This window comes from Coregonus lavaretus, assembly GCF_964263955.1.
Source record: "Coregonus lavaretus genome assembly, chromosome: 22".
In the NCBI taxonomy this organism is placed as follows: Eukaryota; Metazoa; Chordata; class Actinopteri; order Salmoniformes; family Salmonidae; genus Coregonus; species Coregonus lavaretus.
The window spans coordinates 41,186,660-41,208,038 of NC_140009.1; the positions used below are offsets into that span (position 1 = coordinate 41,186,660).

The following is a 21,379-nucleotide window of genomic DNA, read 5'->3' on the forward strand; positions in this document are numbered from 1 at the left end:
CATGACCAGAACCAAAGTCACTCAAAGGATCTTATGATATAGGCCAATGTGTTTTTCTTAATTGTAGGCTACTACCTTAAGCACTTGAAGTTAATAAATTATTTTAATGTTGAAAGCGTTTCCTTGTTTTTTAAGCACAACCTCACTGCTTTAGCTCGTGGTCACATGTCTTCATGTGAGTTCTTTAAGAGATGGGTGGGTCTAAGAGGGTGTGAACAATGCTAAATGGGCATAAACAAAGCGCACCACTGTAGCTGTTCAATATGAAAGGTTATCTTTATTATACAACAATAGGCTATTTAATACTGTTAATGGTTTGCCTAATGGGGAACTTGGTGAGATAATGTTCAGAGACTCCATTTTCGTAATTTGGTGAAAGTATTCCTTTTATAAATATGTTTCACAAGGATTAATGTAGAGCAAGTGTGAAAATCGCAGGAAAATGTTTGATTGTCTTTTTTCCCCAAAGCAATCAATCATTTTTGGGGGGTGGGGGGGTTCTACTAAGCTATATGGAATTGTTTTAAGAAGATCATACCAAGGATCATTTAGCTATTTGATTTTGAATTTGAACACCCCTTGAAGTATCAAAATATATACAAAAATGATTTGATGAAAATGTGAATTTGGCCTTACTCCTATTAGCCCATACAAACGCATTGAATAACAGATTCATCACTACATGGAACAACAGATAGAAAAAAAATATATATATATCTAAAGGAAATGTGTTCTGAAGTGTCTGCCTTATATCTGAGAGATATAAGAAATCAGACAACTATATATTTTTGACATATATTTGACCCCTTATTTTTGGCACTAAACTATCTCCATATACTGTGCATTTGGAAGGTATTCAGACCCCTTGACTTTTTCCACATTTTGTTACGTTACAGCCTTATTTTAAAATTGATTAAATAGTTTTTCCCCCTCATCAATCTACACATAATACCCCATAATGACAAAGCAAAACGTATTATGTATTAAAAATTTAAAACAGAAATATTACATTTACATAAGAACTCAGACCATTTACTCAGTAGTTTGTTGAAGCACCTTTGGCAGCGATTACAGCCTCGAGTCTTCTTGGGTATGGTGCTACAAGCTTGGCACACCTGTATTTGGGGAGTTTCTCCCATTTTCTCTGCAGATCCTCTCAAGCTCTGTCAGGTTGGATGGGGAGCGTCACTGCACAGCTAATTTTGGGTCTCTTCCGAGATGTTCGATCGGGTTCAAGTCAAGGCTCTGGCTGGGCCACTCAAGCACATTCAGAGACTTGTCCCGAAGCCACTCCTGCGTTGTCTTGGCTGTGTGCTTAGGGTCGTTGTCCTGTTGGAAGGTGAATCTTCACCCCAGTCTGAGGTCCTGAGCGCTCTGGAGCAGGTTTTCATCAAGGATCTCTCTGTACTTTGCTCCATTAATCTTTCCCTCGATCTCCCAGTCCCTGCTGCTGAAAAAACATCCCCAGAGCATGATGCTGCCACCACCATGCTTCACCGTAGGAATGGTGCCAGGTTTCCTCCAGATGTGACGCTTGGCATTCAGGCCAAAGAGTTCAATCTTGGTTTCATCAGACCAGAGAATCTTGTTTCTCATGGTCTGAGAGTCCTTTAGGTGCCTTTTGGCAAACTCCAAGTGGGCTGTCATGTGCCTTTTACTGAGGAGTGGCTTCCGTCTGGCCACTCTACCGTAAAGGCCTGATTGGTGGAGAGATGGTTGTCCTTCTGGAAGATTCTCCCATCTCCACAAAGGAACTCTGGACCTCTGTCAGAGTGACCATCAGGTTCTTGGTCACCTCCCTGATCAAGGGCCTTCTCCCCGATTGCTCAGTTTGGCTGGGTGCCCTGCTTTAGGAAGAGTCTTGCAGTGGAGGCTCCTCAGAGGAGGAAGGGGAGGACCATCCTCCTCAGTGAATTTCATAGAAATAAAAACTGTAAAACATTGAAAAAGTTATCCTTTTAGATAAAACTATACTAAATATATTTACATGTCACCAAATAATAGATTTTTTAACACACTGTTTTGCAATGAAGGTCTACAGTAGCCTCAACGGCACTCTGTAGGGTAGCACCACGGTGTTGCCGGAGAACAGCTAGCTTCCGACCTCCTCTGGGTACATTGACTAAAATACAAAACTTAGGAGGCTCTTGGTTCTCACCCCCTTCCATAGACTTACACAGTAATTATGACAACTTCCAGAGGACGTCCTCCAACCCATCAGAGCTCTTGCAGCATGAACTGACATGTTGTCCACCCAATGAAAGGATCAGAGAATTAATTTAGTACTGGAAGCAAAAGCCACAGCTAGCTAGCACTGCAGTGCATAACATGTGGTGAGTAGTTGACTCGGAGAGAGAGAGACAATAGTTGAACAGTTTTCAAAAAATGTATTTCTTCAAAAATGAAGGAGAAGACAATGAAAGTATTTTTTTTCAGTTTCACTTACTTAGCTAGCAAATGCAGCTGGCTAGTTTAGTTACTCAAACACACGGCTCAGAGGGATGCTATGTTAGCTAGCTTGCTATGACTATCCAACACAACACTGGAACTCTTCCAAGTCAAGGTAAGCTTTTGGTTTTATTAATTTATTGCCACCGGGGCCCGCCGGTCTAACTGTAGCGGGTTTACTAACGCATTAGTTCTGTTAGCTATGTTGACTAGGATGTTACATTAGCTAATATGGGGACAACGATATAGGCTGTTTGTAGCGGTTATGACATGGTTAGCCTTGGGAAGGTTCATTGAAGTCCACAAACGAAGGGAAAAGGTGAGAGGAGGAGAGTGCAAAGAGGCTAGAATGAATACAACATGGCTGCTATGAAAATTAACTCTGTTTATGCGTGATCAGGGTTTTAGCAAAAGTTTCTACAAACCTGTTTTCGCTTTGACATATTGTGTGTAGATTGAGGGAAAACAATTATTTAATCCATTTTAGAAGAAGGCTGTAACGTAACAAAATGTGGAAAAAGTCAAGGGGTCTGAATACTTTCCGAATGCACTGTATACTTTCATATTTTTTTTTTACTGGTACCGGGTGACCTTCAGACGAGGCTTGTGAGCATCCTAGAGCAAAAGGACCGACATGTTCGTGAGAGACTCACCTTTCCACAGAGGGGTCATATTAGTGTGTAGCCCAAACTGTTCGGACCCTACAGACAGAAGTTGTCAGATCGGCTGTACCGACTTAAGTCGAGTCCCAAGACGCTTGTGGGGGTCGTAGAGCAAAACTGAGAACACCATCGTGTTCGTGAGAGTCATCTTTCCATAATAGTTTGTAGGCCAAACCATTCGGACGCTACAAACGTTTTCATGAGGACCGATTTTCGGGATGTTTCATGGTCTGACAAACACTGCGCTGGCTCTGCGGAAGTGTGATATCTGCTGATGCAGTGGATTAAGACACATCCAATGAAAAAAACATATCTCTAGCTTTAAACTGACGGATTTTGATGGTGATTTTTGTATTATGCTAATTAGATGTATGCGAGGCCACGGATATCGACTCTAGGGAGTTAAAGCAGCATTACTTCCCCATGTTTCCTCCAACTACAGTGTATGATATGCTATTTGGAAGCTCTGAGTCTGGACTTTTATCCAATTTCAAATGTTTTAACATAAGACCGAAAGACGATGAGGGTGGATGGGTCACTTTTGAATAGCCAATTGTATGCGCGTCTCATTGGCTGAACTGTGTAATCTTTTTTTTTAAACAATTTACACCCAAACCACTTATTTCCTTACAGGCCAAGCAGGGTCACCGAGAAAAGCTGCTTTTTAAGATCCTTAATTCAAATTTTTCTATATACTGAACAAAAATATAAATGCAACATGCAACAATTTCAACGATTTTACTGAGTTAAAGTTCATATGAGGAAATCAGTCAATTTAAATAAATAAATTAGGCCCTAATCTATGGATTTCACATGACTGGAAAGGGGCAGAGCCATGGGTGGGCCTGGGAGAGCATAGGCCCACCCACTTGGGAGCCAGGCCAAGCAATCAGAATTAAATAAAATCCCACAAAAGGGCATTATTACAGACAGAAATACTCCTCAGTTTCATCAGCTGTCGGGGTGGCTGATCTCAGATGATCCCGCAGGTGAAGAAGCCGGATGTGGAGGTCCTGGGCTGTCGCGGTTACACGTGGTCTGCGGTTGTGAGGCCGGTTAGACATACTGCCAAATTCCCTAAAATGAGGTTGGAGGCGGCTTATGGTAGAGAAATGAACATTCAATTCTCTGGCAACAGCTCTGGTGGATATTCCTGCTGTCAGCATGCCAATTCCACACTTCCTCAAAACTTGAGACATCTGTGGCATTGTGTTGTGTGACAAAACTGCACATTTTAAAGTGGCCTTTTATTGTCCCCAGCACCTGACAGGTTCACCTCTGTAATGATCATGCTGTTTAATTAACTTCTTGATATGCCACACCTGTCAGGTGGATGGATTATTTTGGCAAAGGAGAAATGCTTACTAACAGTGATGTAAACCAATTTGTTCACAACATTTGAGGGAAATACATTCATGGGATCTTTTATTTCAGCTCATGAAACATGGGACCAACACTTTCCATGTTGCGTTTATATTTTTGTTCAGTATATTTAATTCATATTTTAATTTTGGGGTAATAAACAATCTGGAACACTGGACAGATACTTTTATATTCCTACATTAGAAGTGGCTAACAAGGCTAACCCCTCTTTCTTCCTCTCTGTGTGTGTGTCCAGGTACGACACGGCTAGGGACAACTTCATTGACCTGATGGAGCTGAAGCTGATGATGGAGAAGCTGGGGGCACCTCAGACACACCTGGGCCTGAAGAACATGATCAAGGAGGTGGACGAGGACCTGGACAACAAGCTGAGCTTCAGAGAGGTGAGTCAAGATGAGACTGCACAAGCACTTGCCCATCACACTTCAATTAATACTTGTATGGAAAATGAGTCAGTGGTGCGTGCATGCGCTTTCTCATCCTACAGTTACAAATAACAACTCCATTCCGAATATTAAGTAGCAACTTACCTGTTGGCTCTTGGTCATTGTAGCCTATCCTTCTCCTTTAACTTTTCATTCTGTCATTTTAATTCCATCTTCCATTGATTAGATACAGTGAGCTCCAAAAGTATTGGGACAGTGACAATTTGAATTTGAAATGATACCAGGACTGAGGTTAAAGTGCAGACTGTCATCTTTAATTTGAGGGTATTTTCATCCATATCGGGTGAACCGTTTAGAAATTGCAAAACTTTTTGTACATAGTCCCCCCCATTTTAGGGGACTAAAAGTATTGGGACAAATTCACTAATGTGTATTAAAGTAGAATTCTGGAACCGCTCGGGGATCGGATCTCGGGTATTCGGGTACAGGTGGATCCGTGAAGACCTCTAGTGCGAGCTTTGACATTTTGTTTTTGGTCGTTTTAGGGTTTTTTCTTCTGTGATGTGATCCATTTGGCTGCTTGTAAAACCAAAATAAGAATATGTACAGAACTTGTATGGATTCTGGTTTACTTACAGTCCACTCTTCCGCTCCCCCCTTTTCCTCCCTCCCTCCCTCCAGTTCCTCTTGATCTTCAGGAAGTCAGCAGCAGGGGAGCTAGCGGAGGACAGCGGTCTCAGTGTTCTGGCTCGGCTCTCAGAGATCGACGTGTCCACTGAGGGAGTGAAGGGAGCCAAGACCTTCTTTGAAGCCAAAGTGAGTTCAAGTTCTGTTCCTCCGTGTCAAAGGTTGGTTGCCACCCTCAGCACAAGCATGGGATCTAATCCCGTTCTAACGGCTCTTCTACAAAGTTTCCCCTCGATCTGCCTCTTCATTCATGTCTATCATTTTCAATAAACAAGAAAAAATACAACAATGAATTGACTTGATACATTAGTTGAGTAGGGATGTTTGAAGGTCTATAAAATTAACATCATTAAATGAAGGGTAGACAAACCATAAACAACAATTAATTAGTTTAAAGAAATTATTGTTGATGACCTCATGGTACGACTCAAATTTGCCTCTCGCTCTCCCTTCGACAGGTGGCGGCCGTCAACGCGGGCAGCCAATTTGAGGCGGAGATCCGGCATGAGCAGGAGGAGAAGAAGAAGCAGGCAGAGGAGAAGAAGCAGAGGCAAGCTGCCTTCAAGAACATCCAGTCGGCCTTCAAATGACCTCTTCCTCAGCCCCCTTACTGATCCACCTCCATCTGTCCGTCCGTCCCCTTACTGATCCACCTCCATCTGTCCGTCCGTCCCCTTACTGATCCACCTCCATCTGTCCGTCCGTCCCCTTACTGATCCACCTCCATCTGTCCGTCCGTCCCCTTACTGATCCACCTCCATCTGTCCGTCCGTCCCCTTACTGATCCACCTCCATCTGTCCGTCCGTTTATTAGATGTTCATTCACCTTTTCCAAACGTACATTGTCGAAGTTGCTCCAAACGTCAAATTTCGAAGTGTTTTTGTTGCTCCTGCTGCTCTGTATTTTTCTATATCTCCAAACATCAAATTTCGAAGTCAAAGGTTAAGTTTAGGCATTCATTCCAAATGGTTAAGGTAATGGTTGAGGTTTGAGATGGGGTTAAAATAAAAAGCCAGCCTGGGATCGAACACAACCTTCTGATTCAGTCATGGGATTACGCCCATCCACAACGGCCTAGCAAAACCCAAGCCTACTTTATTGTAAAGGCGCTCACTGTTTCCCCTAGTGGCCAGTTCTGATAGGCATTTCCCGACGTCCTCAGGACATGGATAGACGTCCAATTTGGACATCAATCTTGAACGACTTGGCTGCTGTGATACAATGGATTGGATACATGCTGGAGAAATGTGCCCTGTCAGATAATAGATCTGTGATGCAAGTCGTGGTCAAAAGTTTTGAGAATGACACAAGTTTATGAAAAATGTATGCACTCAATAACTGTATGTCGCTCTGGATAAGAGCGTCTGCTAAATGACTAAAATGTCAAATGTAAATATATTGGTCTTCACAAAGTTTTCTGCTTCAGTGTTTTTAGATATTTTTATCAGATGTTACTATGGTATACTGAAGTATAATTACAAGCATTCCATAAGTGTCAAAGGCTTTTATTGACAATTACATTAAGTTTATGCAAATAGTCAATATTTGCAGTGTTGACCCTTCTTTTTCAAGACCTTTGCAATCCGCCCTGGCATGCTGTCAATTAACATCTGGGCCACATCCTGACTGATGGCAGCCCATTCTTGCATAATCAATGCTTGGAGTTTGTTAGAATTTGTGGGTTTTTGTTTGTCCAACCGCCTCTTGAGGATTGACCACAAGTTCTCAATGGGATTAAGGTCTGGGGAGTTTCCTGGCCATGGACCCAAAATGTCGATGTTTTGTTCCCCGAGCCACTTAGTTATCACTTTTGCCTTATGGCAAGGTGCTCCAACATGCTGGAAAAGGCATTGTTCGTCACCAAACTGTTCTTGGATGGTTGGGAGAAGTTGCTCTCGGAGGATGTGTTGGTACCATTCTTTATTCATGGCTGTGTTCTTAGGCAAAATTGTGAGTGAGCCCACTCCCTTGGCTGAGAAGCAACCCCACATATGAATGGTCTCAGGATGCTTTACAGTTGGCATGACACAGGACTGATGGTAGCGCTCACCTTGTCTTCTCCGGACAAGGTGTTTTCCGGATGCCCCAAACAATCGGAAAAGGGATTCATCAGAGAAAATGACTTTACCCCAGTCCTCAGCAGTCCGATCCCTGTACCTTTTGCAGAATATATTTTTGCAGTCTGTCCCTGATGAATTTCCTGGAGAGAAGTGGCTTCCTCGCTGCCCTTCTTGATACCAGGCCATCCTCCAAAAGTATTCGCCTCACTGTGTGTGCAGATGCACTCACACCTGCCTGCTGCCATTCCTGAGCAAGCTCTGCACTGGTGGTGCCCCGATCCCGCAACTGAATCAACTTTAGGAGACGGTCGTGGCGCTTGCTGGACTTTCTTGTGCGCCCTGATGCCTTCTTCACAACAATTGAACCTCTCTCCTTGAAGTTTTTGATGATCCGATAAATGGTTGATTTAGGTGCAATCTTACTAGCAGCAATATCCTTGCCTGTGAAGCCCTTTTTGTGCAAAGCAATGATGACGGCACGTTTCCTTGCAGGTAACCATGGTTAACAGAGGAAGAACAATGATTTCATGCACCACCCACCTTTTTAAAGCTTCCAGTCTGTTATTCCAACTCAATCAGCATGACTGAGTGATCTCTAGCCTTGTCCTCGTCAACACTCTCACCTGTGTTAACGAGAGAATCACTGACATGATGTCAGCTGGTCCTTTTGTGGCAGGGCTGAAATGCAGTGGAAATGTTTTTGGGGGATTAAGTTCATTTTCATGTCAAATAGGGACTTTGCAATTAATTGCAATTCATCTGATCACTCTTCCAAACATTCTGGAGTATATGCAAATTGCCATCATAAAAACTGAGGCAGCAGACTTTGTGAAAATTTATATTTGTGTCATTCTCAACTTTTGACCATGACTGTATCTCCCGTAGATAAGAATTCTTATTTCATGACTTTACGGTTATGTGCCACTAGCATAGCTGTTGATTTTAGCTCTGTGTTTTCTGTTGTGACTAAGGGAATGTGAATGAAAATAGGAATGCATTTTTAGTAATATGATGTTGTGAACAACTAGGATTGCATTTTAACTTAACTTAATTAAATTATTTACTTACCGGTGATTCCAGTGAATCTGAATTGTGAACGTATGTTCAAAAGAGGTCTTATCCAATCCATTGTATTACTTGGGACCAGTGACGATTGCGCACTATACATGATGTCATTTCCTGTAGGAAGCGCTTTCTGAAAGGCACAAGTTTCACTGTACCCTGGATGCTTGGAGAGGGAAAAAAACAGCTAGCCAGAGCTGCGTTCCCTATGCTGTGAGAGAAAATACATCTGTGCACACTTCTTTCCAGACACTCGATCTCATTTTAACGTAGAAGAGTAGTTCAATGCCTAAAATAGCTCTATTTTTAATGTTTGTCGTGGTGGGTGTTGAGAAGGGTTTGGTTTTGGGGGATGGATTTCTTTGCATGCGTGGTGGTGGTCATTTTGAGCAGTGTGTTTTGCATGGGCACTTAAGTTCAAGTTCTGACAATCTTATTAACCCACTAAAATGGTTCCCTGGCTTGAGCCTTGACAGCCCCCTGGTACCAACCAGTTCAACTACTGACTGACCATGTGCTACTTTTAATCCTCCCTACCAGATTCAATTGGACTTCTAGAGTGATTGCATAATGTCTGCTAGTTTGGCTCAGGCTTTCACAAAGCAAGTATAGTGAATGGCTATCTATCATTGTTTTTTAACATAGTTGGAGATCTGCACAATTTGCACTAATTTGGCCTTTTCAAATAGTTGATTAAAACAGAGCTTTGATATGCTTCAATTTAACCTTGTTTAATGCAAACTCGGCTGTAGCTTTATTAAATGTATAGACTAAATCCCAGTCATTTATTCATACATTTATTGACGGGTAGAAAGTAGACTATTTTGTCATATCATTCATGAGAGCCCCTATTCAGAAAATGTTATGCATTTTAACAGTACAACTGAGAGGTTGTGTATAAAGATTATAATATTTTTTCATGATAATATATATATTTTTTAATGCTTTTAGTTTTGTATGGTGTGTGATTTTGTGAAATGTTCTGCATGTGGATGTTGCCCACAAGCGGGTCTCCTGGTAAAACAATTATTATAATAATATCCACTGGTTACTCCACTTCCTGGTGATGGGTGGTTGGCCAGTTGTAATTCTGTGTGATAATATAAATATATATATATATATATATATATATATATATTGCAATGCAGAGACTAGTTTGTGAACAGTGATTCTGTGTCAAATGTCTTCAGATGTTGTCAATAGTGGAAACCTGTAGATTTCTTCCACTGTCCTCTGGACATGCAGTTTTGCCTATATGCACTGTGTCCTATTCTGTCCTGTGAAAGCTAGACTACCGATGTGATTCCATGATGCATTCTCACACTACGTCACTCCTCCTCTTTTGATGTACCTTTACCCTGTTCTGACTGAGGGAAAGAACGGAGTGCAATGAGCCTGGTCCCTGATCAGTATTAGCTGTATTACCTTCACAATAGGAGTTGGCTAATACAGTGTTTCCCAACCCTAATCCTCGAGTACCCCCAACAGTACAAATGTTTTATTGTAACCCTGGACAAGCACACCTGATTCAACTTGTCAACAAATCATCAAGCCCTCAATGAGTTGAATGAGGTGTGTTTGTTAAAGGATTTGACTAAACTGTGTACTGTTGGGGTACTCGAGGACCAGGGTTGGGAAACACTGGGCTAATACACTTCAAACAGATCTGGGACCAGTCCAGGGTGCAATGTGAGAGAACAGAGAGAGGGTTTCGAGTGCACACAAACCAATTACTATGTGAAGGGACAAAGCCATCTATCATGTGACACCATTTATTCCTATGTGAAGACTCAATAGCGCATTGAAGCCAAATGAAGTCGGTTAAGATGGCGTTTCATGGAGCGCTATACTCCAGGAAGTGACGTTGCAGGATAGCTCAGGGCTGCCCCCTCTCATTGAGTAACTCCAGTTGAAGGCCAACCAGGGTACTGCAGGCTACCATTAGCAACTTTTTTTTTTTTTTTATTTCACCTTTATTTAACCAGGTAAACCAGTTGAGAACAGGTTCTCATTTACAACTGTGACCTGGCCAAGACAAAGCAAAGTAGTGCAACAAAAAACAACACAGAGTTACATATGGGGTAAAAAAAAACATAAAGTCAGAGATACAACAGAAAAATATATATACAGTGTGTGCAAATGTAGCAAGTTATGGAGGTAAGGCAATAAATAGGCTATAGTGCAGAATAATTACAATAGTATTAACACTGGAATGCTAGATGTGCAAGAGATTATGTGCAAATAGAGATAATGGGGTGCAAAAGAGCAAATTAAATAACAATATAGGGATGAGGTAGTTGGGTGGGCTAATTTCAGATGGGCTGTGTACAGGTGCAGTGATCGGTAAGGTGCTCTGACAACTGATGCTTAAAGTTGTTGAGGGAGATAAGAGTCTCCAGCTTCAGAGATTTTTGCAATTCGTTCCAGTCATTGGCAGCAGAGAACTGGAAGGAATGGCGGCCAAAGGAGGTGTTGGCTTTGGGAATGACCAGTGAGATATACCTGCTGGAGCGCAGACTACGGGTGGGTGCTGCTATGGTGACCAATGAGCTAAGATAAGGCGGGGATTTGCCTAGCAGTGATTTATAGATGGCCTGGAGCCAGTGGGTTTGACGACGAACATGTAGTGAGGACCAGCCAACAAGAGCGTACAGGTCACAGTGGTGGGTAGTGTATGGGGCTTTGGAGACAAAACGGATGGCACTGTGATAGACTACATCCAATTTGCTGAGTAGAGTGTTGGAGGCTATTTTATAAATGACATCGCCGAAGTCAAGGATCGGTAGGATAGTCAGTTTTACGAGGGCATGTTTGGCAGCATGAGTGAAGGAGGCTTTGTTGCGAAATAGGAAGCCGATCCTAGATTTAACTTTGGATTGGAGATTCTTTATGTGAGTCTGGAAGTTGAGTTTACAGTCTAACCAGACACCTAGGTATTTGTAGTTGTCCACATACTCTAGGTCAGACCCGTCGAGAGTGGTGATTCTAGTCGGGTGGGCGGGTGCTAGCAGCGTTCGATTGAAAAGCATGCATTTAGTTTTACTAGTGTTTAAGAGCAGTTGAAGGCTACTGAAGGATTGTTGTATGGCATTGAAGCTCGTTTGGAGGTTTGTTAACACAGTGTCCAATGAAGGGCCAGATGTATACAAAATGGTGTCGTCTGCGTAGAGGTGGATCTGAGAGTCACCAGCAGCAAGAGCGACATCATTGATATACACGGAGAAAAGTGTCGGCCCAAGAATTGAACCCTGTGGCACCCCCATAGAGACTGCCATAGGTCCAGACAACAGGCCCTCCGATTTGACACACTGAACTCTATCTGAGAAGTAGTTGGTGAACCAGGCGAGGCAGTCATTTGAGAAACCAAGGCTATTTAGTCTGCCAATAAGAATGCGGTGGTTGACAGAGTCGAAAGCCTTGGCCAGGTCGATGAAGACGGCTGCACAGTACTGTCTATTATCAATCGCGGTTATAATATCGTTTAGGACCTTGAGCGTGGCTGAAGTGCACCCGTGACCAGCTCGGAAACCAGATTGCATAGCGGAGAAGGTACGGTGGTATTCGAAATGGTCGATGATCTGTTTATTAACTTGGCTTTCGAATACTTTCGAAAGGCAGGGCAGGATGGATATAGGTCTGTAGCAGTTTGGATCTAGAGTGTCACCCCCTTTGAAGAGGGGGATGACCGCGGCAGCTTTCCAATCTCTGGGGATCTCAGACGTTATGAAAGAGAGGTTGAACAGACTAGTAATAGCGGTTGCGACAATTTCGGCGGCTAGTTTTAGGAAGAAAGGGTCCAGATTGTCTAGCCCAGCTGATTTGTAGGGGTCCAGATTTTGCAGCGCTTTCAAAACATCAGCTGTCTGAATTTGTGTGAAGGAGAAGCGGGGGGGGCATGGGCAAGTTGCAGCAGAGGGTGCAGAGTTGGTGGCCGGGTTAGTGGTAGCCAGATGGAAAGCATGGCCAGCTGTAGCAAAATGCTTGTTGAAATTCTCGATTATTGTAGATTTATCGGTGGTGATAGTGTTTCCTAGCCTCAGTGCAGTGGGCAGTTGGGAGGAAGTGCTCTTATTCTCCATGGACTTTACAGTGTCCCAAAACTTTTTGGAGTTAGTGCTACAGGATGCAAATTTCTGTTTGAAAAAGTTAGCCTTTGCTTTCCTGACTGCTTGTGTATATTGGTTCCTAACTTCCCTGAAAAGTTGCATATCGCGGGGGCTATTTGATGCTAATGCTGTACGCCACAGGATGTTTTTGTGCTGGTCAAGGGCAGTCAAGTCTGAGGAGAACCAGGGGCTATATCGGTTCTTAGTTCTGTATTTTTTGAAAGGGGCATGTTTATTTAAGATTGAGAGGAAATTACTTTTAAGGAACAACCAGGCATCCTCTACTGACGGAATGAGATCTATATCCATCCAGGATACCTGGGCCAGGTCAATTAGGAAGGCCTCCTCGCTAAAGTGTTTTAGGGAGCGTTTGACAGTGATGAGGGGTGGTTGTTTGACCGCGGACCCGTTACGGACGCAGGCAATAAGGCAGTGATCGCTGAGATCCTGGTTGAAGACAGCTGAGGTGTATTTAGAGGGTATGTTAGTCAGGATGATATCTATGAGGGTACCTATGTTTAAGGATTTAGGGTTGTACCTGGTAGGTTCGTTGATAATTTGCGTGAGGTTGAGGGCATCTAGCTTGGATTGTAGGATGGCTGGGGTATTAAGCATATCCCAATTTAGGTCACCAAGCAGTACAAACTCAGAGGATAAATGGGGGGCAATCAGTTCACATATGGTGTCCAGGGCACAGCTGGGGGCTGAGGGGGGTCTGTAGCAAGCGGCAACAGTGAGAGACTTATTTCTGGAAAGGTGGATTTTTAGAAGTAGAAGCTCAAACTGTTTGGGCACAGACCTGGATAGTATGATAGAGCTCTGCAGGCTATCTCTACAGTAGATTGCAACTCCACCCCCCTTGGCAGTTCTATCTAGACGGAAAATGTTGTAGTTGGGGATGGAAATTTCAGAATTTTTGGTGGCCTTCCTGAGCCAGGATTCAGACACTGCTAGAACATCAGGGTTGGCAGAGTGTGCTAACGCAGTGAATAACTCAAACTTAGGAAGTAGACTTCTGATATTTATGTGCAAGAAACCAAGACTTTTGCGATTACAGAAGTCAACAAATGATAGCTCCTGGGGTGTAGGAGTGATACTGGGGGCTACAGGGCCTGGGTTAGCCTCTACATCACCAGAGGAACAGAGGAGGATTAGAATAAGGATACGGCTAAAGGCTTTAAGAACTGGTCTTCTAGTGCGTTGGGTACAGAGAATAAAGGGGGCAGTTCTCCGGGCATTGTAGAAAAGATTCAGGGCATTATGTACAGACAAGGATATGGAAGGACATGAGTAAAGTGGAGGTAAACCTAAGCGTTGGGTAACACTGAAAGAGATAGTATCTCTAGAGGCATCAATTGAGTCGGTTTCTTTGTGTATTGGTGGAGGGACAAAGGAGCTAACTAAGGCATGTTTAGCTAGGCTGGGGGGTCTACAGTGATATAGTACAATTAGAAATAACCGAAACAACAATAAACTAACCATGTTTGGGCTGAGGCTAAACATAAACAGGATGTAGTACCGTAAAAAGGAACAGTCCAGCAGATATCAGCTGTATAGCTGAGTTATCATAAGGTCCGGTGGTGAAACACTAGTAAGAGGCCACGGCTAGCGTGTGCTAGCGGGCCAGGGCTAGCAGATGGATGGAATCTTCGTGGTTAACGTCGTAACCACATCAGACGATTTCGTCGGCAGACCAGTCGTGTAGGATCGGCGGGGCTCCGCGTCAATACTATGTGGTCCCGTCCAGTTGATAGAGAGGTAGATATCCGGGAGATGGGCCTAGCTCAGGTTGATTAGCCAGACCACAGCGTCCGTTTTGTTGTAGCCAGCTGGTGGCGATGAATCCGGAGTTAAAGGTCCAGTGAATCAGTGATTCCGCGGAAGAACTGATATGTTCTGGGTCGATAACGCGCTGTGCAGACTGGCCGAATATCCGGTGATCAATGTCCAGTGATTAAAATTAATCCCGCGGAAAAAATCCAATGTTCTGGATGAAAACACCTTAGCTGTGGCTAAAAGCAAATAGCAAGTAGCTAGTTAGCTGGCTACGCTAGCTAGTTTCAACTGGAGATTCTAGATTCTAGATAAAGGTAAGTCAATAATAGAATCCGTTCCACATTGAGTGAGGCGGGTTGCAGGAAAGTATATCTTGTAGAAGGATGAAAAGTCTGATAGGGAAATATGTACGAAAAATGTACGAAAATAGAGTATTTACAGGCTATATACAGACAGACGATAAAAAAACAACTGCACTACATCGCCATCTAACCTTAACTACTTCTGTGTGCGATTAAAAAATATATATAATTGGTTCAAGGACATACATCTTGTGTATTGGAAGCAATTATTGGTACTATGATTGTCTTAGAATTTTTTGTAAGATTTCCATTCACTATAATGGGGGGGATCCTGTTTTCTGCAAACAATGCCTGCAGTACCGTGGTCGGCCTTGAATTTATGTGGCTTAAATGAGAGGAAACGGTCGTTCTCCCCGGCACAAAACACACAGTGGAGACCATGCTTGTTTCTGTCATTCCTCTACATTTTTATTTTCTCCCACATCTTGATTTATTCTATGTTGTGTTGTTCCAGGGGTCCAGGGAAATTGTGCCAAAAAAGTTTTGTCTACTTACCATTCCACTACTCTCATTCCACTGTCAAGTCAGAGGGATTTAAAAGTTGTCTTCATAACATTTGAGGAAATCATTCTATTGACCATGGAATAGATTTAGATTTAGCATGATGAACTATACTCAGGGTACTATATAGTAAAGTTACAATGTACCTTACTTTAGCTCCCCTCTTTTGGTCTGTAATTGTAACAATGTAGTTTGAAAGATTAGCAAATTTTGTTTTTGCTTCGATTGGTCATACTTTTTCAAAGTTCAATTTTTCGAAGAAAAAAAAAAGTGATTTTACTTGCAGGCATCATCAAGTCTGTTTTGCGTTATTGAAAGTTATTGTATTGACTTCTTTTAGGCTGATAAAATGTGTGGCTACTCTATAATACACCTTTTTCTTTTTGATTTTCTTACTAAAATGTATGATTATTCTTGTGGCAATTAAAAAACATTTTAATTTGAAGCGTGGTTACGTTTATTATTTTTCACTTTGTTTCCCTTTGTCAGTGTATGCTTACTGTGAGTCTTGCTATTCTCCAATCCAGTGAGATTGTGAACTAACATTTTGAATTGGCCATTTTATTCATCATCAGGTCTGCCAAAAGCCAATATCCTCTCTGTTAGTGGATTTTAGTGGCCTACTTATAAATGTAAAAACACCTGCCATGTCATATCCTTTATCCTTCCAAATGTAAAATTGTCATTTTTATTACACAGCTCTAACCAAAGCTTGATCCCAACATTAGTGAACCCGTGCCCTCATGTGTGACGACAATGAGGATGTGCAGATAAAGGGCAGCTTGGTAAATGAGTGGCACGTTCACTGCTCTCAGGTGACAATCAACTAAAATGTTTAGATCTATACAACACAAATGAGTACAGGTTTGACAAATGTACAGTACCAGACAAGTTCAAGGGTTTTCTTTATTTTTACTATTTTCTACATTGTAGAATAATAGTGAACACATCAAAATTATGAAATAACACATATGGAATCACGTAGTAACCAAAAAAGTGTTAAACAAATAAAAATATATTTTATATTTGAGATTCTTCAAAGTAGCCACCCTTTGCCTTGATGACTGCTTTGCACACTCTTGGCATTCTCTCAACCAGCTTCATGAGGTAGTCACCTGGAATGCATTTCAATTAACAGGTGTGCCTTGTTAAAAGTTAATTTGTGCAATTTCTTTCCTTCTTAATGCATTTGAGCCAATCAGTTGTGTTGTGACAAGGTAGGGGTGATATATGTTGTGTATGCATTGCATAATGTAATATAGTTAACTGTCCTTGTCTTTGAATTGAGATCAGTGTTGTTGATGTCGGCAGCCAGTTATGATCAGGGTTAGAATATCTATTTTTTTTCTCAATTTTTTTAAACGATTGATTTAACAGCCACAACGCGTCCACCCCACCCCTCCCAAGAACAACCAACATATGTCTCGGGACCAGAACGCTGAACCACAACGCCCATTCACACAACCACTACCACAGCAGAGATCAGTTTTGCCCTTTACTCTGTGTATACTTGTAAATATATATTTTTTTTACACTCTACAAAGGTCTATCAGGTCACATATTCTCAGGTTGTATATCGCCCATCAGACAAATGCCTATTTTTTTTCTCTACAAATGCTACAGTTTTTCTTCTTTTTTTAAACATTTGCATATATACAACACATGCTTGTATTCCTACTTGAATTACCACAGGGATACTATAGCAAACAGAACACATTATATTGTACACTGAGTCTACAAAACATTTCGAACACCTGCTCTTTCCATGACATAGACAGACCAGGTGAATCCAGGTAAAGCTATGATCCCTTAGTGATGTCACTTGTTAAATCCACTTCAATCAGTGTAGATCAAGGGAAGGAGACAGATTAAATAAGTACTTTTAAGCCTTGATACAATTGAGACATGGAATGTGTATGTGTGCCATTCAGAGGGTGAATGGGCAAGATTGAAGTGCCTTTGAACGGGGTATGGTAGTAGCTGCCAGATGCACCGGTTGGAGTGTGTCAAGAACTGCAACGCTGCTCAGTTTTTCACGCTGAACAGTTTCCCATGTGTATCAAGAATGGTCCACCATCCAAAGGACATCCAGCCAACTTGACACAAGTGTGGGAAGCATTGGAGTCAACATGGGCTAGCATCCCTGTGGAACGCTTTCGACACCTTGTAGAGTCCATGCTCTACTGCATTTCCCAGATAATGGTGTCAAAGCAGAGTTCAATGACAGAAGCTCGGGCGAGGGCCCCTCAGGACCACAGTCCAACCCTATCAAGGCCTCCAGGACTCACCAGGAGCAGCACAAGGAGCTGTTGCTAGCCCACAAAAAGTAGGTACCATAAAGATGAGTATAAGCCCCTTATATTGTACACACTAACTCTGCTTTCATCAGGACACCTCTGTACCAGGATTCCAAAGCAGTCTGATCATCTGGGAAGACCCAAATATATTGGAGACAGATCCAGTTAAAAACAAGTGTTCCTAGTCCAATCTGTAAAGCTTGGATCAATCACTGTGCCAGGGGTACGAATGATTTGTGAAAGTGTAACCTTAATCGTCATTAGTAATACTTGTTTGCTACATACATTTGAAGTAACAAACGTTTAGATAATTTGGTCATGAAAACACTTGTTTCTATTTCTTAGTGTACCTCAAACCACTCCAATGTCTTTCCATCACCAATAGTGAATCCTCATGTCAACCACGTCATGATGTACCAAGCCATACTACTGTATTTAACAACCCGAAATGAACCCATTAGGTACACCCAGAGCCATAATTATACACTACATGGCCAAAAGTATGACTGTATCAAATCGAGCACACAGCCATGCAATCTCCATAGACAAACATTGGCAGTAGAATGGCCTGTACTGAAGAGCTCAGTGACTTTCAACGTGGCACCGTCATAGGATGCCACCTTTTCAACAAGTCAGTTCGTCAAATTTCTGCCCTGCTAGAGCTGCCCCGGTCAAGTGTAAGTGCTGTTATTGTGAAGTGGAAACGCCTAGGAGCAACAACGGCTCAGCCGCAGAGTGGTAGCCCACACAAGCTTACAGAACGGGGCCGCTCTACTGGGGCAGTGGAAACACGTTCTCTAGAGTGATGAAACAAGCTGCACTATCTGGCAGTCCAATGGACAAATATGGGTTTGGCGGATGCTAGGAGAACGCTACCTGCCCCAATGCAGTGCCAACTGTAAAGTTTGGTGGAGGAGGAATAATGGTCTGGGGATGTTTTTCATGGTTCGGGCTAGGCTCCTTAGTTCCAGTGAACGGAAATCTTAACGTTACAGCATACAATGACATTCTAGATGATTCTGTGCTTCCAACTTTGTGGCAACAGTTTGGGGAAGTCCCTTTCCTGTTTCAGCATGACATTGCCCCCATGCACAAAGCGAGGTCTATACAGAAATGGTTTCAAATAACCAACTCATCATCAAGCTTTGATTATTGGAAGCAGCTGTATAGTGCTTGGGCAAAAAACAAAACGTGCACCCAGGGGGTGGGGGCTCCAGGACCGAGTTTGGGAAACCCTGCATTAGGCAACAAATGTCAGAAAGCAGTCTAAAACAGGTAGAGACTAGGAGACTTGTCCAGTAAGAAACACATTTTCGCTTTACGTTGCAAAACCTTTTAAAATGTATTCCGTTGCGTGCCCTATTTTTTCTCTATCATTAAAATTGCTATGGACAACTTTAAATAAAGTTTGAATTGATTTTGATATGCTTTACCTGTGCCGTCTCTATTTTTGCTGTCTGTGACAGAGGGAGAAGCAGGAGGGGGAGAAAGTGCGGGCGGAGGCACATCTGTTGGAGTTTGTCTGAGTCCGACAGAACCATAAAGAAGATCAAGGCATTCCACAAGGCCACAAACTCTTGAGTTAGTTGTGTAGACAGGCTCGGAATAGACTGACACAGAATAGACTGTTGTAATGTATGATGCCTGGGAAAGGACATGAATCAGCATTGGCTCTCTCCCAACTTTTCCAAAATGGCTTCCTTCCACTTCCACAGTCCCACACATTGACAATACTGCGTTTGTGTGCAGAGACTAGTCAGAAACTCATACAACATCACTGGTACGATTTGAAGGCATAAGGATATCGTGAACTTGGAAATAATTTAAACAGAGGACAAACATCGCCAAATATTCACATTGAACTAGCTGTGGGTGAATGACAAAAATATATTGCTGTTCAATGGGTAAGTTGACCCAGAACATATCAGTTTTTCTGCCGGAATCACTGAATCACTGGACCTTTAACTCCGGATTCATCGCTACCAGCTAGCTGCAACAAAATGGACGTTGTGGTTTGGCTAATCATCCTGAGCTAGGCCCATCTCCCGGCTATCTACCTCTCTGTCAACCGGACGGGACCACCTAGTGTTGACACGGAGCCCCGCCGATCCTACACGACTGGTCTGCCGACGAAATCGTCTGATGTGGTTACAACAGGCTTCCCGGTACGACGTCGACCACGAAGATTCCATCTGCTAGCCCCGGCCCGCTAGCACACGCTAGCCGTGGCCTCTTGCTCGCTAGTGCTTTAGCAGCCCCCGAACTACCTCCGAACTATCCTATTGCTGTTCACCGGACCTTATGATAACTCAGCTATACAGCTGATGCCTGCTGGACTGTTCCTTTTTACGGTACCGCATCCTGTTTATGTTTAGCCTCAGCCCAAACTGTGTCGTCATTACCAGCTGTTGTCTTAGCTCTCTCAAATTACAACTGTGATTGCTTTATGCCTCTCTCCCATGTCAATATGGTTTGCTTATTGCTGTTTTGGTTATTTCTAATTGTACTATTTCACTGTAGATCCCCCAGCCCAGCTAAACCTGCCTTAGATAGCTCCTTTGTCCCACCCCCATACACGCGGAGACCGACTCAATCGGTGCCTCCAGTGATGCTATCTCTTTAATTGTTACCCAATGCTTAGGTTTACCTCCACTTTACTCATATCCTTCCATATCCTTGTCTGTACATAATGCCCTGAATCTTTTCTACAACGCCCGGAAATCTGCCCCCTTTATTCTATGTACCCAACGCACTAGAAGACCAGTTCTTAAAGCCTTTAGCCGTATCCTTATTCTAGTCCTCCTCTGTTCCTCTGGTGATGTAGAGGCTAACCCAGGCCCTGCAGCCCTCAGTATCACTCCTACTTCCTAAGTTTGAGTTATTCACTGCGTTAGCACACTCCGCCAACCCTGATGTTCTAGCAGTGTCTGAATCCTGGCTTAGGAAGGCCACCAAAAATTCTGATATTTCCATCCCCAACTATAACATTTTCCGTCTAGATAGAACTGCCAAAGGGGGTGGAGTTGCAATCTACTGTAGAGATAGCCTGCAGCGCTCCATCATACTATCCAGGTCTGTGCCCAAACAGTTTGAGCTTCTACTTCTAAAAATCAACCTTTCCAGAAATAAATCTCTCACTGTTGCCGCTTGCTACAGACCCCCCTCAGCCCCCAGCTGTGCCCTGGACACCATATGTGAATTGATTGCCCCCCATCTATCCTCAGAGTTCGTACTGCTTGGTGACCTAAATTGGGATATGCTTAACACCCCGGCCATCCTACAATCCAAACTAGATGCCCTCAATCTCACACAAATTATCAACAAACCTACCAGGTACAACCCTAAATCTGTAAACATGGGTACCCTCATAGATATCATCCTGACTAACTTACCCTCTAAATACACCTCCGCTGTCTTCAACCAGGATCTCAGAGATCACTGCCTTATTGCCTGCGTCCGTAACGGGTCCGCGGTCAAACGACCACCCCTCATCACTGTCAAACGCTCCCTAAAACACTTTAGCGAGCAGGCCTTCCTAATTGACCTGGCCCAGGTATCCTGGATGGATATAGATCTCATTCCGTCAGTAGAGGATGCCTTGTTGTTCTTTAAAAATAATTTCCTCTCAATCTTAAATAAACATGCCCC

At 42.9% G+C, this 21,379-nt stretch overlaps 1 protein-coding gene and 1 long non-coding RNA gene across 2 annotated transcripts in view; both read left to right on the top strand.

The window, feature by feature from the left end:
• The window catches only part of LOC311150330 (EF-hand domain-containing protein D2-like), a gene marked incomplete at both ends in the record, with an annotated part of 46,159 nt that extends 40,003 nt beyond the window's left edge, over nt 1–6,156 (top strand). Inside the window, 3 exons of the mRNA XM_084187735.1 lie at nt 4,729–4,876; nt 5,561–5,695; nt 6,025–6,156. Of these exons, the coding sequence (XP_084043861.1) occupies nt 4,729–4,876; nt 5,561–5,695; nt 6,025–6,156 (415 nt within the window). The remainder of the gene's footprint in view (nt 1–4,728; nt 4,877–5,560; nt 5,696–6,024) is intronic.
• The window catches only part of LOC311149819, a 398,282-nt gene that overhangs the window by 56,960 nt on the left and 319,943 nt on the right, over nt 1–21,379 (top strand). The gene's annotated exons all lie outside the window — the stretch shown is intronic.